Source organism: Abrus precatorius, unplaced genomic scaffold (genome assembly GCF_003935025.1).
Source record: "Abrus precatorius isolate BTA unplaced genomic scaffold, Abrus_2018 Scaffold4, whole genome shotgun sequence".
NCBI lineage: Eukaryota > Viridiplantae > Streptophyta > Magnoliopsida > Fabales > Fabaceae > Abrus > Abrus precatorius.
Window position 1 is genome coordinate 19,444,318 of NW_020874384.1, and position 17,451 is coordinate 19,461,768.

General features: G+C 31.2%; 2 protein-coding genes and 1 pseudogene across 3 annotated transcripts; 1 reads left to right on the plus strand and 2 right to left on the minus strand.

The window, feature by feature from the left end:
- Nucleotides 1-155: 155 nt before the first annotated feature.
- On the plus strand, nt 156-4,284 carry LOC113866282 (annotated as a pseudogene).
- Nucleotides 4,285-6,313: 2,029 nt separating this feature from the next.
- LOC113866283 (probable calcium-binding protein CML41) lies at nt 6,314-6,898 on the minus strand. The gene has a single exon (XM_027501162.1). The coding sequence runs from the start codon at nt 6,896-6,898 to the stop codon at nt 6,314-6,316; it is 585 nt and encodes a 194-aa protein (XP_027356963.1).
- Nucleotides 6,899-11,609: 4,711 nt separating this feature from the next.
- LOC113864639 (probable galacturonosyltransferase-like 1) lies at nt 11,610-15,899 on the minus strand. Of its 2 annotated transcripts, XM_027498590.1 has the most exons (2): nt 15,878-15,899; nt 11,610-12,631 (listed from the first exon to the last, which is right to left on the minus strand). In XM_027498590.1, exons 1-2 carry the CDS (start codon nt 15,882-15,884, stop codon nt 11,661-11,663), a joined length of 978 nt encoding a protein of 325 aa, XP_027354391.1. In that variant the 5' UTR covers nt 15,885-15,899; the 3' UTR covers nt 11,610-11,660. The 2 variants fall into 2 exon arrangements, with proteins under 2 accessions (XP_027354391.1, XP_027354390.1); XM_027498589.1 differs by lacking the exon at nt 15,878-15,899 and having other exon boundaries at nt 11,610-12,883.
- Nucleotides 15,900-17,451: the final 1,552 nt, after the last annotated feature.

A 17,451-nucleotide genomic window follows, 5' to 3' on the forward strand; every position in this document is an offset into this window, starting at 1 on the left:
TGTGTATGTTTATTGAGCAGGAACGAATTTCACCTACTATATGAATGTATATAGCAATCTGCCTTATGGATTGGCTTTGCAAAATTTTTAAGAGATTCAAGCATAAGAAATCCAGAGTACAAAATCATGCAAATTTGCCATCAACCCCAGGGGTAATGAACTTTCAGCACTCAGTATGTAAACACATTTAAATGCTTCAGAAATTTTACCAAAGGTTGAAAATGCTAGAATTGTTTTTTTCTCTCTCATTCATTTAGAGAGTTCTACATGTCTTGCTGCCATCACCCTAGTTTGGGATTTGAATGCAGGATCTTTTGCCAGAGAACGAGAATGAAGACATAGATCGTGCTATTGCACTATCTCTGATAGAAGAAAATGAAAATGGAAATAATGTAGGTGGTGAGTGATATAGCGTTCAAACAATACTGCATATTCTTGAAGGCGCCTTTATTCTCACGTGGTGAGCATTAACTGATAATTTCCATAGTTTTGGATCAATCCTTTTCCGCTTCGTGTACCACTAATTTTGTCTAAATCGTGATTTCCTTAATAAGTTTCTGTCCATTGTATGATTGCAATTCACTAGTAGAAGATGAACAACTTCCCATAGCTATGCAAGAAAGCCTAAATTTGGGGTCCCCTCCCAGATGTGGAAATGGATATCAACGTCAACCAGTTTCATCGGGTTTTCCAATGGGATCAAGGTATGAGTAAAGGGACCCATGAAAATGTTTTTAACTTGATATTCCAAGATCTATATGCTGTCACTGCTTGATAAACATTGTCTTATATACCGTTGCTGGTTGACCATATAATATCAACTACACATGTGATGCTGACATAAAGTTGTCCAACTATTTGTTGAATAGGGTTTGTGCTGGATGCAATTCTGAGATTGTTTATGGGCGATATTTATGTTGCTTGCATGCATTCTGGCATCCTGAATGCTTCTGCTGCCGAATTTGCAACTTTCCAATATCTGATTATGAGGTGCAAGAATTTATTTGCTTGCCAAATTTGCTCAAGCTCGTGGTTTCTATTCTTGTGAATGTAACGGTTTGGTTTGTGTTTACTTATGTGTGTAAATATCCTTTCTTTTGTAGTTCTCTATATCTAAAGGAAATCCTTACCATAAATCATGCTATGAGGAAAAATTCCATCCAAAATGTGATGTATGCAAACACAGTGTAAGTACTTCACCTCAACTGCTGTAACTTCATAATTACTAAGGGATACAAGCTTAAAAGGTAGTACTTAAAGATTGTCCCCTATGAAATAGGAGTGTAAACAAGGTTTTACCTTGTTAAAGCTATGAGTTTATACTTACTTTTAGATAAATAAGTAAGTTCTAGGGAGATCGCCCTTGTTACTCAAGGGCTTGCTTTAAGGTTTAGGAAAGGTAGAGGCCTTTTCCCTCCTTAAGTCAGGAATAGATAAATCCAGTAAATCATAGTTAAGGCTAAATAATATGTAAAACTTGATGAGGAGAACCGAATATCCTATTCTCACAACAAACTTGTTGCCACAGTAAATCACGAGAGTACTAGAAGGCAAGGTAGTTAAAATTGGGATTTTACTTTAAATCGTAAAAGAGAGTGAAAATCGTAAATCGTAAAATCGTAAATTGAATCGTAAGATTTTATAAAATTCATATATATGATATAAATTCATATTATTCATATAAAATATCATAAATTAAGGAAAAAAAGCTTCAAATCAGTAAAAGTACTTAAACAACGTAGCACTCACAAATCATAATTTATTCCATAAGAATGTAATGCATTTATATGAATAAAAAATAGACTAAAACAGAAAAGATGCAAGAACAACAACAATAGATTTAGTTGCAGACCAGGTTGCACGCACTAGGAGGACTGTTGAATGTTAATAACAATGTTAGGGTTCAAAGCTGCTAGAGGCAAATTAGATTCCATAAAAAGGAGATATATGAAAGAGGCGTACGATAGGGTTCAACAAAATACTTTGCGAGAAATTTTCAAAATCGAAGTGAAATAGTAAAATCCCACAATTTGAGGGATTTTATGATTCAAATCGGGATTTTACAAGGATTTTACTCAATTAGGATTTTATCCACAATTTAAATCGGTGAGACTTCCAAAATCGTAAAATCGTAAGATTTTAAGATTCAAATCGGGATTTTAACTACCTTGCTATAAGGTGCTTCTGGCATCATCTTGTCCTCTGGTGACAGTATTTTCAGTGGTTCCTAATTTTTATAACTTTTCATATGCTATATTATCAAGTTTTCACCCTGACTTCAGTTATATTACCCAATAGCTGATAATTTTTTGAGAAACATTTACATCTTCTGACAGATTCCAACAAGCCCTGCTGGTCTTGTTGAGTATAAGACGCATCTATTCTGGAACCAGAAGTTTTGCCCATCTCATATAGTTGATGGTACTTCACACTGTTGCAGCTGTGAGCGAATGGAGGTCAGTGTGTGAATGAAGTTTTTTCATTTGATCAAATAGGATTCATTAATTGGCTTGCCAAGGAAAATGAGGTTTATCATGTACGGTGGAAATTAAAAGATAAAAAAAACGGAAAGGTAAATTGTGTAACGAAAAGATTGTGTCTCGCTGTATGCAGCCACGAGAGACAGGATATATTGCTCTTATTGATGGCCGGAAACTCTGCTTAGAGTGTCTGGAATCTGCTATTATGGATACCAATGAATATCAAACCCTTTATATTGCCATACAGAAATTTTACGAAGGTCTAGATATGAAGCTGGAAGATCATATTCCACTGTTCCAAGTTGAAAGACAAGTGCTGAATGAAGCAAGAGAGGGGGAAAAAAAGAGAGTAAGAGATAATGTATTTAAGCCAGTTGATAATTTAATCTTAATGATATTCAGCTGTTGGGACATACAAGGCTCCCTTTGTAGTGTTTGGAATTGTCGCTTTGTAAAGAAAATAATACTGCTTTGCGTTACTTTCCTCAAAAGTGATATTTTAAGCACAAACTTTTTCAAGTGAAAATTTTTTCCCTAGTTTGTTTTTGAATGAAACAAACAAGCATTGTCATGTTTGAAAGCCAAGTCTTCACAGTAAATAATTTTATCCAAGTTTAATGCTTTCAAAAATGGAGCTTGGTTTATAATCAGTTGCTGTTTGAAGCGAAATGCTTTTAATAATTTTCTTATTTGTTTGTATATCTGGGTCAGGAACACTATTATCTCATGCCTGAGACCAGAGGAGCATGCCTCTTAGAAGTACTGATTATTCGCACTGTCAGATTCTTTTTTTTGTAAATTCTGTTTTGGTGATACTTTTTCTAATTTTTTTATTAAATGATACAATTTCTTTAAGAACCTCAAATAATTAGATATCAATTGTACATTGCATTAATACTGAGTAGATCTCTAAGCGACCTCGGTTTGGGACAAGAAATAGAACAGCTGGCATAAGAACACAAACTCACAAAGATACTCGACACTCTAAGGTGACAGCAATACTCATTTTGTATGGTCTTCCAAGGTAATAATTTAATACTCTCTGTTTTTACAACTTATATCAGTTGGAGACACGCCCCAAGCTTAGTGAGTAGATAAATAATTCTACGGTATTCCGCATATGCTTGCAAGTATATCTGTGTATGTTTGCATGATTGTTAAATTTTCCTACATCCAAGAGAAAAAACTCCTTAGTCATCATCTTTAGATTAGTAGAATCACTCTAAGGGTGGATGCAATTCTGTTTAATTTACAGGTTGCTCACTGGATCAATCCTAGCTCATGAAATGATGCATGCATGGTTACGACTTCAAGGTACTCTTCTGTTGCAAGGAATTTGTTTATTCAGTTAGTGTTTATGATTGAGAAGTCCTTTGCATGTGGAGTGTATCTGCATTTTCCTAGGTTACAACATGTCAAATTAATGATTTTCATTTTTCGTATTATCTTTCAACATACTAATTATAATTATATACTATATTTATGAAGGTTACATGACCCTAAGTGAAGATGTTGAAGAAGGTTTGTGCCAGCTTATGGGTCACATGTGGCTGGAGGCAGAGCTTTCATCAGCATCAGATAACAAGTTGGAACCACCTTCATCCTTATCTACATCGAATACATCTATCAAAGGTAAAATACCTGAGTTTGAGAGGACACTTGGGGAGTTCTTCAAGCATCAGATAGAATCAGAAACGTCCCGTGTTTATGGAGATGGATTAGGAGAGGTCAAAAAGCAGTGCGCAAGTATGGTCTACCGAAGACCCTTCACCATATCCGGATGACAGGGAATTTTCCAGCTTAAATTATCGATACAAATTGCATCTCATTCTTTCCATTGAAAATGCTTTTGGCTTACTGGTTTGAGAATCAGAATTAAGGCACTTAGGCATATTAGCTTTGACAAAGTGATGATTTTTCACACTTTTAGTTAATGGATATACAATCCAGGCAGTGACAATAATTCTACGTCATTGTTGACCCAAAAAAATTATGTTATCAAAATTTTTCGTAATTGTATTTTTTCATAACCCAACATTTTTACATATTAAATTACACTAATTATTATGATCAAATAATTTTTTATTATTGTACTCTATTAAAAGAGTTGAAACATAACATAATTGTAAACTAATTAATATTTACATAAAATAATAATAATAAATAATATTATTTTTAAACTTTCCAAGCGAATTCCTCATAAGTCATCATCCGTACAGGGTTATCGAGCGAATAGTTTAAGTTGAAGAATTTTAAGTCGACTAAAGTTCAATGACAAAAATAAACTTAAAATTAAATATAAATATCCTTATAGCATCAATTAAAAATCATTATAAAATAATAATTTATTATTAAAATTTTGCATTAAGCTACTTTAAAAATTATAAAAACAAATGTATTTTTATGTTTTTCAACAAAAAAATTATATATTTTTTCAATTGTTATACAAATACCCTTAAAGTATTTAAAGTACTGGATACCATTTTTTTAAAAACCAAAGGTTCAAATTTGTTACTGTTGCCCATAAATATAGTAATTTTTTAAGGTCTGAAATGTTATTTTATTTTTATTCTTAATTTTTTAAAATTTTATTTTTAGTCTCTGTTGTTAATTTGTTATTAGTTATTAACTTGACTTACAGAAATTTAAAGTTCTGCTAAATATATCGACCCATCATAATATACGTTAAAAAAAATATACACTTATGGCAAAAATAAAAGTTTTTATCATTGAAACACGTGTAAAATCGTTTTCAAATCTCTCCTCAAATCAACTGTTTGTAAATATTTTTTTAACATATACGTTGAATTGATATACGTAACAGAGCTTAACTAATGAATAATATACTGAATTTATACTAATAAATTATTTTAAAAAATTATTGAATTAAAATATATATTTAAAATAAAAAATTTAAATATCATTCTTTTTTATTATCCCTTATTACAAACGATATATGCATAAAAAATATTTTATATCCCTTGTTGAGTAAAATAAATTTTAAAATTACAAAATATCATTCAATTTTTGAAATTATCAAACATGAGTTATTTTAGAGTATAATTTTGAAGTTAAAAAGCTAAAATGATTATCATTTGATAATATCATGACTTTAGTTGTTGTTTGAAGTTTTATGTACTAGAATAATTTTTTATATTTTTAAAAATTAAATTAATCAATACTTATAATTTTAAATGCAGGGTGTATTTTAGAACAGGTTTTATAAAGTATATTTACGTTTACTTTAACGTATAAACAATATTTGTTCAAGTTTAAGAATTTGACTAGTTGTGACCTTGTTAAAATTTCTTAAAACTTATTTCAGCAAGTTAATCAAAATAACCAAAGGCAACCATACTTGTTCTTACATTAAATTTATTTAAACTTTCTTTTCAGGAAGGAATCTTTTGTAAACTTTAACTGGACCTATAAATTTTAAACCACCTTTATATTTTTCTAAGCATTCTAAAGATCCTACGTCGATTTGGAAAGCAACTTCATCCATACAAATAAAAAAATACGAGCAAATACTATGAACAATTAAAGGACAATAGTTTGTGAACAATAAAACGTATAAAAATAATAATTTTTAACTTTAAAATAAAATGTATATAAAAATATAAAACAAAGATAAATATATACAATAATAACGTAGGGTAAAAATTTTCACATTTAAACAGGGAAACTTAAAACAAAAATCAGTAAAGTTTTCTTACTAGGGTATTAAAGAAGAGAGAAGACATATATATATTTATCACCCCTTGGCTAGAGTAAACCGTGTGTGTTACGTGAAATGTTGGTTTTACACCAACAAAGTGGAGTTGAGGGAAAACCTAAGTAGCTGGGGACATCATCTGCTGAAATTCATGAAAATCAAGGAAGCCATTGCCATCAAGATCGAAGGCTCGAATCATGGCCGCACACTCATCCTGAGATTTAACGTCACCCAGTTGGCGCAACATCTGCTGCAACCCCTTGGGCGTTATGCAACCACACCCCTTCTCAACCTCAAACATTTCAAATGCGCTTCTTAGAATATCCTCCAACTCATCGCTTTCCTCTTCTTTCATAAGTCTGACAAAGTCCGCGAAATCAAGTAACTCATCACCGTCAGAGTCGAACTCATTTATCACCCTCATCGCCACTTTATGGCTCACCGACTCACCCACCGACGCAAAATAATCCGTTAGTTCCTTGCTTGAAATTTTACCATCTTTGTCAACGTCCAAGTGATCAAAAACATCTTTGAGCCTCTCGTCGTCTTTTGGGCCGTGCTCGTTCGACGGCCCAATCAGGGGAGGCGCAGTGTCACCGTCAATAGCCGGTAATGATTTGGGCGTTGTGGAAGGAGCTAAGCACGGAAAGGTTATTATCTTGAACAAGTTCTTATAAGAGAATAACCATTTGGAAGATGCCATGCTCTACTTGTCACTGAACACTTTTAGGATTGCAAAGGGTGCTGTTGGTGTTAATTAAATATATAGAAAGGGATATTGGAGATTTTGAGTTCCAAATTGTTGCAACTTGCAAGACAAGGTGTTTGAACTTCGAATGATGATGTTGTCATTGCAAGGAAATTGCCTGAGAGACTGACCTACGGCCCCGAGACTTGACTTCTCTTTCACAAAGTTACTTCTTTAATTAATTTCAATGAAGCAGAAAGAAAAATGTTACACTATTTCTTTGCATTTTCAGGATAAAACCGTGGAAGGGGTTAAAGAACGTGGACTACCAGAAACGGGTCGTTATAACTACCGGGTATATTTATCTCCATTTTGACTACTTTAAACTCAATAAATATGTAAAATAAATTTGAAATGTTTTTAATATGTACATAGGTCCTAACTATTTCTCATTTTTTTACCCATTTCACTTGTTTGGATGAATAAATAAATAAAAACTTCAGGTTTCATATTTGCTATGATCTTTAAAAACTCATTCCCAAATATACAGGATTACACATTAATATGAACACCACCCAAGGTTTCAAGATAAACATGTAACTAATTAATAACTTTCACGAGTTATTCTATTTGCCCGCATTATTTTATACAAGCATACCATTCTCATTTTCAAAAAATTGTAAAGAATAAGATAAATAAGATCTTATTGTAAGATTTTAAAATAAAAAATTGTATGCAAATCTTTAAGTTAGAGAATAATTGTTTTTTCATAATTCACTGGGCCTTTCCATTTAGGCTCGAATCTGATAATTCTATGTTGGTTGTTGGGCTGCTTTGGTCTAATTTCACGACTAGATTACAAAGACCTTCGACCAAAAAAAAACCATATTCCATAAACTAGAGCAATTTATCAAGGTAATATCCATATGCCATTAACCCAAAATACCAATTCAATTGGCCAATGCGCATGAACCAATCCTTAAACGGTTAACCTTCTCTACCTTGTTCATGATATTCAGACAATAAAATCAAAAACAAAAACAAATTTTTTGGGTCCATTGAAATAGTTTTATTTTTTTGAAAAGATAAAAATTTTAATTTTAAATATTTAACTTTTATTTTTGTGATTTTCAAATATAAAAATGTGTTGTCAACCCTATACTTTTCCTTTTAAAATTTGCTAGTGACAATAACAATTCTGCCACAGAATATGTGTTTTTATTAGTCTCTATTTTCTAACAATAGTAATAAAAAATAACGTTGACCTTAAATATTACAATAATAAAATAATAACTACTGCTATTACATGAGCAAATACCAAAAAAAACAGAAAACAATTTTGTAACTGTATCATTTTAAAATTATTTTTAGGTATGTGCATAAGGATACACAATATCTTATTAATTTTTAGTAAGTTTAATGTTATTTGAAATATTTTGTTATAAATACTTTGAAAATTATATTTTCATTTATTAAATAAGTTACTAGTTTATTAATAAAAAATTATAATTTTTTTTATAAAAAATTATAAATGTATCTTTGACAGGGATACAGAGTCTGCGAGGACAACAATCTTTAGCTAGGTATTGTCGTCGGGATGGAAAAGGGCCCTGCCCATAAACAAAAGCTACTCGCATGGTAAATTATGGTTTTATTTGATAAAGTTAGCTTCAACGAATTTTAGTTAAAAGTTTATAATTTATAATTACTTAATTAAATAAAATGTCACTTGTGATGTTTTTAATAAACTAATTTTCAAAACATTTGAGTTCTTGTTTTTGTTAAATAAAATTATTAACTTATTAATCCAAAAATAATGTAGAAATACCTATAAATACTTTTAAAAAGTTTATATTTATTTTACACATCTGCATCGAATATGTATCTAACTGTGATTTTCTGAAACATTTCACAAATACTTATTTATGAAGTATTTGATTTTTTATTAAAAAAAAGTACAAAAATTTAAGACGACACTGAGATTTAAAAATATGTATACAATAGAAAAGTAGAAGCATCAAATATTGATGAACTAAAATTTAAACTATTCTTATTTACAGCCAATAAAACCATTACTGATGATAATAACTAATTTTACATGTTTAATAATATTAAAAAGTGTTTTAAATTTTTATATGCTGACATATGATTATATATATTTTTACTTTAAATTATCAATATTTTTTTAAAATAATTATGTTCAAATCAAATAAAAACAATATAGAAAGCATTGAACAAAAAAAAATACGCATTAAAATCAGAACACTAAACTAAAATGTCTTCGTGCTCAGTAATACTAGGATTATCTTTCTATTTTGTATGATTTTTTTATACGTATTTAAGTATGCATCGATCACATATCATATCTTATGTATCATAGGAATTATCGCATCACCGAATCATATTTATTTCATCATCGTATTGTCAGAAAGACTTTCAAGCCATTCTTCAGCCACTCACTATTCGACACGCGTCGTTATAAGAATCTTTCTTCGCCCTGCGAGATATCTTGATGTTTTCCCACGTTTCTTTCTTTCTTTCTTCCCCTACCGACACTACTTTTTCTTTTTCTCTTTTTAAATTTAATATTAATGCTAAAGTATCAGTAATAATTGGTTTATGGTCACAAAAAGGATTAAGGAATGAGAAGCGGAAATAAAATCAATATTAATAAGATCCTGCAAGTTGTGAAGTGAATAATAAAGTTATTATTTTTATTATTCAGTCATTGATCAATGATGAACTTTACAATGATCTACAATTCAAAGAATATAGAGCATAATCAGCATATAAATTTTTAAAAATGACATTTTTCAAAGAATCTTGTTATTCGAGATATTGTGCTTTTTTTTTTTTTTCCGCTTGTCAATTGCTTATTTTGCACAGTAGACTATTTTTTATACAATGGTAGGTAAGTATTTATATCATATATTAATATCAAATTTGACTTTGACCTCATGTCGATTTCTATCACTCCGATCATTATCAAATTGATGTGATATTAATTTGTTTCTAAATTAAACTAACAAATAATTATATGAAAAAAAATATTTGCTTTTATGTTTTAAATAAACGAAATAAAAAGATCAATTAACATTTACGAATCAAAAGCCTGGCAACCAGTAATATTCTAATGCAAAAATATTCAACCAAACGCACAAGTAGTTGTGAAGAAAGACAAATGCCGATCGCAAGATTGTTAAAAAATATTATTTGATTTTAGAAAATATTTATATATATATATATATATATATTATACTATATTTATTTTTATTTAGTATTTGTATAAAAATATTTTTAAATTTTTCCTATATGTTTTTTGAAAATAAGAACAAAATAATGATATTTTTTAATAAAAAATATTTTCTTAAACCATATATATTGTAAATATTTATTGAAAATAAAAAATGTTAATATTGTTAACCAAATTCTCCAATACAATTAGTTAATATTTGACAATTTGTGTTTGTTATCCATAAAAAAAATGGAGCGTCAAAGTATTTTATTCTTTTTAATATATGAGTTAAGGAAATTATGACGGAATTAAAAGTGGCGTTTATTAATTTTTTGTTAAATTATCATAAGTATTTAATGAAATTGTTAAACACTGCTAGAGTTTAAAAAATATTTATATTTTTGTTTAATTAATTTAGTCAATGTTCTGTAATATAATTTTTTTCTAGTTTTTTATACATTAGAAGTGAAATCCTTATCAATCATATATTTCCATATCTCTCAAAAAATTAAATAACAAATCGACAAAAACTATTTGAAATATTTTGTCATCCCTACAAAATTATTCTTCTCGATATCAGTTCTTATATATATATATATATATATATATATATATATATATTATTTGATTAATTATTTTAGTAAAATATGTTTTTTATCCGTATTATTAAGGTTATTTAATTAAGTGACAACGAGATACAATAGTGGAGATAAAAGCATATATTTCAAATGAATGAAAAATAATACTCCCAACATTTTTATTTGTTAAGAATAGATTTATTGTCCTTGCTTTTATTGAAATCATCATATAATTTTTATTATACTACTTTATATATTTTTTATTTTATATTAAGAGTATGATTAATAAAGAAATAATGAACATCCCCTTAAACTTTAAAAAATGATAAATAAATATAAAACATTATTTAATATTATTGTCCTTTTTACCTCAAAATTTTAAGAAATTTCGCAGTAAATCAATCATTAGAAACTGAACACGGTAACGTGTGATTCCCTGGCCTCGCTTAGGATTCAGGTTCGTAGAATAAAGTAATCGCTTCCATGTGCATGAACACATGATTATAGGAAGAAATCCCAAGCAACTCCCATCATTTATTACCATTATGGAAAACAAAAGCAAAAGAAGAACGCAATTAAAGAAGAGGATATAGTTGTGAAGTAAGAACAATCAATAATCTATACACAACTTTATTACGTTCTCATTATTAGAAACCAAAAACATAGTTCATGAATTCACGCATCCAAAACATAGAGCTAGCTATTTTGATATGCACAGTTATCTGATACAACACTTCAAAATTCATCACTTACCATCTTCGCCCTTTACATTTGAATTCGTTTTACTTCAAACTCTCCGTGAATCTACAAAAATGGATTATTCAATCTTGCCCCTTCTCCCTCCTCCGACTGTATGTATGTGCATGTATATATATATATATATATATATATATATATATATATATATATACGTATGTATGTGTGTATATATGAATCCCAAATACGTATACGAAGTGAGGTTTGTTCAAGGATCGAGAGAAAAGGGAGTTTGCAATAGATCATAGGGTGCCCAAAGAGCATCCAAAGGACAAGGCCTATTTGCGTCCAATCGAACCCACGGTTTACCTTTGCCACTCCAATGCAAGAGACTAACGGGTCCAGGGTGAAGATCTCTGCAGAGCCCACGAAAGTTATCACCGCCGAGGCCGTGCTGGTTCCACCTGTGATCCACCGGAGCAATGTTCGCAGCAAACACAAGCAAAAATGGCGGCAAAGAACCCAGGTCGTAGATTCTCATCCTCTTCTGAAGTTCCATCCACTCCTCAATCTTCTTCGTGTAATCCCCTTCTCGCCACCGTTCTAAATCGATCACCATCACCCCCGTGTTGAAATAACAGGGCTTTCTGTTTGCAAAAGTGAGGGAAAGAGATGGGTTGGACCAGAAGGTAGGGGTAAAATAGGAAGTGAAATTGGCGTTGCAGTATTCGGGTGCTGCCAACACAGATTTTTGTCCCAATGGGGTAGCTGCGAGTTTTGCAATGTCGTCGACTAGGATGAGGTCGGAGTCCAAATAGACCACGCGCCGGACGCAGAGTGGTAAGAGGTTGGGCAAATAGGAGCGCGCGTAGTTGAGGGGGCAATCGAGTGCGGAGCGAATGGAGGTGGAGATGAGGCCCGAGACTATGGAGTCATCGAAGTTGTAGAGATGGAATTTGAGGTAAGGGAATGATGTGGAGATTGCGGCGCGTAGGAGGGACGCGTTGGAGGAGCAGAGGAAGTGGAAGAATATGTTTTGCGGACAAGAAGAGTGTTGGAGGACCGAAAGTATTGCGGCCATGGATCCTCTGATGTATGTGGTGTCCAGGGTCATTGCCACGTGTACTGCTTCGTCAGAACAGATGTAGCTGTCGTTGTCGGAATTGTCGGTGATGGAAGCGCAGTCTGGGGAGTTGTAGAATTCGGGGGCTTCTTTGAATCGATGGGTGACGGTGGTTGCTTCGTTTGCCTCATTATTGGGGGTCGAAGAGGAAGAGGATGATGGAGTCGGAAGTAAGAAGAGTGATATAATGATAAAGGGTAGGAGCAGTGGTAGTTTTGGTTTTCTTGGCTTGGATTTCATAGCTTGTGTTTCTCTAAGCCGCGTGGTTCTTTTTCTCTCTCTTTTTTTTTTTTTTTGTTCACTTTGCTGTTTGAAGTGACAGAGAAGAGAGATGTGTGGGGTGGTGGCTTATAATTGGAGTTTGAGGTTTGAAACACGCTTTGGGGATAGTAAAGCTGATTAAAAAAAAAGAAGCAAAGAGAAAAGAAAGTAGCTGGATGAATGGGCTGGCCACGCTGCAAAGTGAATATATGAAGGGGAATTTGGTATAGTTCACATTGCTGCTCAACTTAATCATCGTGTATGGTTTTCTAGCGTTTTCAGGTTTGGGATTGGGACCCTCAATCCCCCTCCTTAAAGACTGAACTTCCTCCATGTCTCCATAACTTCTGCTTTGTGTCGTTTTTTGTGAGCTATTATTAATTTTCAAATTAATTCAGGAATTAGGATACTATGTTTGAGAAAGGTATTATTGTACATCTTTTCATCCTCTATTTTAATTTTTATTTATTTGGTTTCATTTATATATGTATATGTATTAGCCTTCATGAATCATGCATTACCTTCTTTCAATATATTTTAAGAATATATAAAGCATGATCCCGCGTACCATGTTTGTCATAAAGTTTTATTCTTCATACTTTTATGGGAAATTTTATTCCTTATACTTGAAAAATGGAACTTAATTAATAGTTTGAACATTGTTTTATTTAATGGTTTAATCTGCTATTATACTAACGCTAATATTGTTTTTTAAAATGATAATGATGTGGTTTTAAAAAAAATATTGGGTGAAACCAAGAGACTTTTGTTAACAAAATAATTAATATTTTGTTTACCAAACAAATTTCATAAAAAAGAGTCGTATCGATCGAATGAGTCGTTTTTCAAATTATAACATAACTGATACATTTCACATTTTAATTATGGATTACTGATTTAAAATTCATTTAAGTATTTTGCCCATTCATTTTACAGCTTTTGTTGAAATAGTTCCTTTTACGTGTAGTATTGAGTATTTTCTAACCAACAATTAACTTTTTGAGGAAAAAAAAAAAAGATTGCCTATATACACTTTACATTTATCAACGAAGTTTTTCTATGTGCATATAGTTAAGAATTAAATCTTGATTAATCTATTTAAGGAACTTAATAATTTATAAACTGTTTGAAATTTTGTTGGTGATTAAACTGTTAAACTATGCCTGTTTAACATTGTTATATATTTTTTCTTTTTATGCTTTTCGATGATTTAAAACCACAAAACTAAACTTTAATTCAATTAATTTTTTTTCTTCCAAGTACGTTAGTAAATCAACAACATTCGTAAAAGTGAAGAATGTCAGCTAAGTTAGTCAAATCAAGTTGAGATTAGTTTTTTTATATTATTATCATTAGGAAGGGGATTAGGAAGAGGAGAAAGAAGAGTGAAAAAAGAAGGAAATAAAATTCCAATCAAGCTAAATTTCTAAGTGTTAACCGTTAACGCAATTATAAATTCTTTTGTAAATGGCTGTTAAACTATAAAATATGTCCTGTGATTTTATGAGACCTTTATCCTTAATCATAAGTTTTAATATATTAAAAAACCAATCATCGAGGATGGCGCCAAAAACACACAATACATTTTTTTAATGTTATTATCAACTATTAGACACACAAGATGTTATAATCAACTGAAAAATATTTCTAATCACATTCTAAGTTTATATATATATATATTGATTTACTTTCTAATCTGGTAAAAAAAAAGGGGTAAGGGTACATTGAAATTAGGGGTTGGCGAAAATATATTCTATGTGGCCCTATCCAATATAATTTGACGCTATATGATTCCAAATTTTCAATATTATATTATAACCCATATATTACATGCTCGTTCACCATTAAAACATAATTATTCCTGGTGTGTACTTATATTCTATTTACTATTTAAGTATTATTATGTTGGCGATTTATAACTTGTTTTTCCATAGTTCTTTATAATGATTTATTTTATAATAAATATAATTAAATCGATACAAAATTTTACAATTTTTCATTTCGAATGAAGAGCATAAATTTATCTTTATTTATTTAGGGTAGTTTTATCATTAAATAGATTACATATTAGGAATGTCTTTTAGAATTGAGAGAGCCCTCTGGTCTCCAACTTTGATAAGAAGGTAGAGACTACTTTATGCTAAATTGAATGAGACAGACGACTAGAAAAGAGTGTTCGTGGTAGTGTTCTTCATATTCGCTGTGTTTCTTTATCTTAGTAAACGTTATTTTTACGGCTTTCTTTGTATTCATCTTAGCAACAGAAACAAAATATTGTTAATGGTTGATGGTCCAGCCATTTTTATTTATTTTTGTTTTCTTCCTGCAGTAAATGTTGAACTATCACCTCCTCGCCTGAAAACAATGTCCCAGCAATCGAATCTTTCATCACCTATCCCACGAAAGGATTATGAATTAAGTAATTAAGGCAAATTGACTGAAGAATTATGAAATTAGGTGTTTGGTGTTGTAAAAATAAACTAGAGAATTAGCACAAAAAAGAAAACTAGAGAGGATTTTTAAAAAAAAATTGATTTTTGCAGGATGATGGTTGTACATAAATTTGGAGGATAGAATTGAAGTGGTACAGGTCTACAGGAGGTCAACGACCAATAGATGATGGCTCTTAGCACTCCCTAGACGACCACTGAGATGGTCCATTGGTAAACAAATTGTCTAATAACTCGTATTCTAAAACTCAGCAGTTTTGCTAGAATAATCAAGATTAAGAAGTCATAATTATCGGGCCCAAAACACAATTCTAAATTCTAGTTCGAACCATGGCTCGCACTTGGGTACAATAACAGGTTAGATTGTTCATCGAAAAGCTTATTATCTATTTCACGTCATACCCAGATTAGATTAGGTCAGATTTATTTTAAAAAGAAATAGGTCAAGATTTTTAAAAAATTATTTAATTAAGAAAACAGACTTGTAAATTATTCAAAAAGTCTTTTAAACTTAAAGATCAATTTATTTGAATAAATATAATGATATTATTATGGTTATCGTTGTATTAAATTTTAAATATAATATTTTGATATTATTACTTATTAGTATATTTAAAATTTAAATTTGTTAACCTACATATAAGTGTAAACTTAGCATTCTATGTAAAGATATGATTGTAACCTTATTTAATAGGATTTTAAGTCAAACATTTAAAAAGGCTAAATTAAGTATAAAACAAAATCTATATTAGATAAATGTTAGAGTGAAAGCCTTTAAAAAATAGGGCAGCCTCCAGTCTTGTAAAGCTCAACCCAATCCAATGCATTTTGACTCGTACTCACACTCACTCCATCTGTTTAAGATTATTTAATGAGAAAAGCAGTTTGATTAAAAGTGAGTAAAAATATATATATTACCAAATGTTTGTTCCTCCCTACTCATACTATCAACTTTTGATCTCAAAGGTTATCATGAATTAGGTTCCTTAAATCTTAACTTTTTTTCCTTTGTGGGGCAACGGGTCTTGAAGCTCACTGGCTGGGATTTTGGATCGCATTCTTGTAGGAAAGGTGGTGAAGGAGGAAGGATGTGGATTTAGAATTGTCTTTGTGGAGAATGGGGTGGTGTTGTTCGTTTCGGACATGTGGGATACAGAAGAGGGTGATGGGTGTTATTGTTCCTTTGGACGTTGTTGGATTGTGAAGGGGAACAGAGGAGCAAGGAAGGCAAAGTTGACGATGAAGAAATTCGAAAGATAGAGACAAGTCCATGTTAAGAAACAGATATTTTAGAAGAGATTAGAAGTAAAACGATGAAAAGTGTGTAAGCAACACAACCAAGTTATGACCATTTAATAATTACTCCTAACTATCAAGTTTCTTTTTCAAAATTTAAATAAATAAATGGATTGAACCCCACATACGCACTATATTATGAACTAAATAAGCACGTGTCTCCCTTTGATCGAGTCGGCTATCAACAAAATTAATCCTCAGAGCACGCATTCAACTGAATTGAATTGTTTTAAACCAAATTTTTATTCATATAACACGACATCCGACTAAACTCACTCCCTGTAGTTTTTTCCTCCTTCGGTCAACTTGGTTTCCGATGGTTGAGTGTTTAGTGCTCACCTCTAACATGTTCTAGTGTTGAATGGTGTGTTATCCATTAAGGATTTCATTAGCTAGGGTTAGCGTTTAATAAAAAAATTTATATTTATTATATAAACCATTCAACGCTTAGCATTGATTACCAATTTACATACCTAAAACAAACGCAACTTCACATATTCTCCATCATCATTCTTGGCCACAACACCTTTCCACCTAAAACGGAACCCACAACAACGACTAGTGCACTAGAACAGAATCATTCAAACATTACAGCTCCAGAAGATTAAGAACTTGGGTCCCTGGACCAAACAAAGATCACCCCTTCATCTATGGCAATTGATGGCAAAAACACAGACTAACGTGGCTCCGTAAAAGAGACACATTAACGTGGCTCTTCATGGGGAGCCAATTAGATCGAGCTCAAGGAAGCACAGTGTGCAAAATGGCATAACCGGATGACATTGTTATTGGCTTAGCAGAACACAATGAACAACATTTGGCATTTACAAGCATATATATCTTATCAGTGACAAATGTACTCGGCGAGCAAATCATCTCCAGCAAAATTTCATGTTTAACGGAAAAATCATAACAGAAAAGTAGGCAGT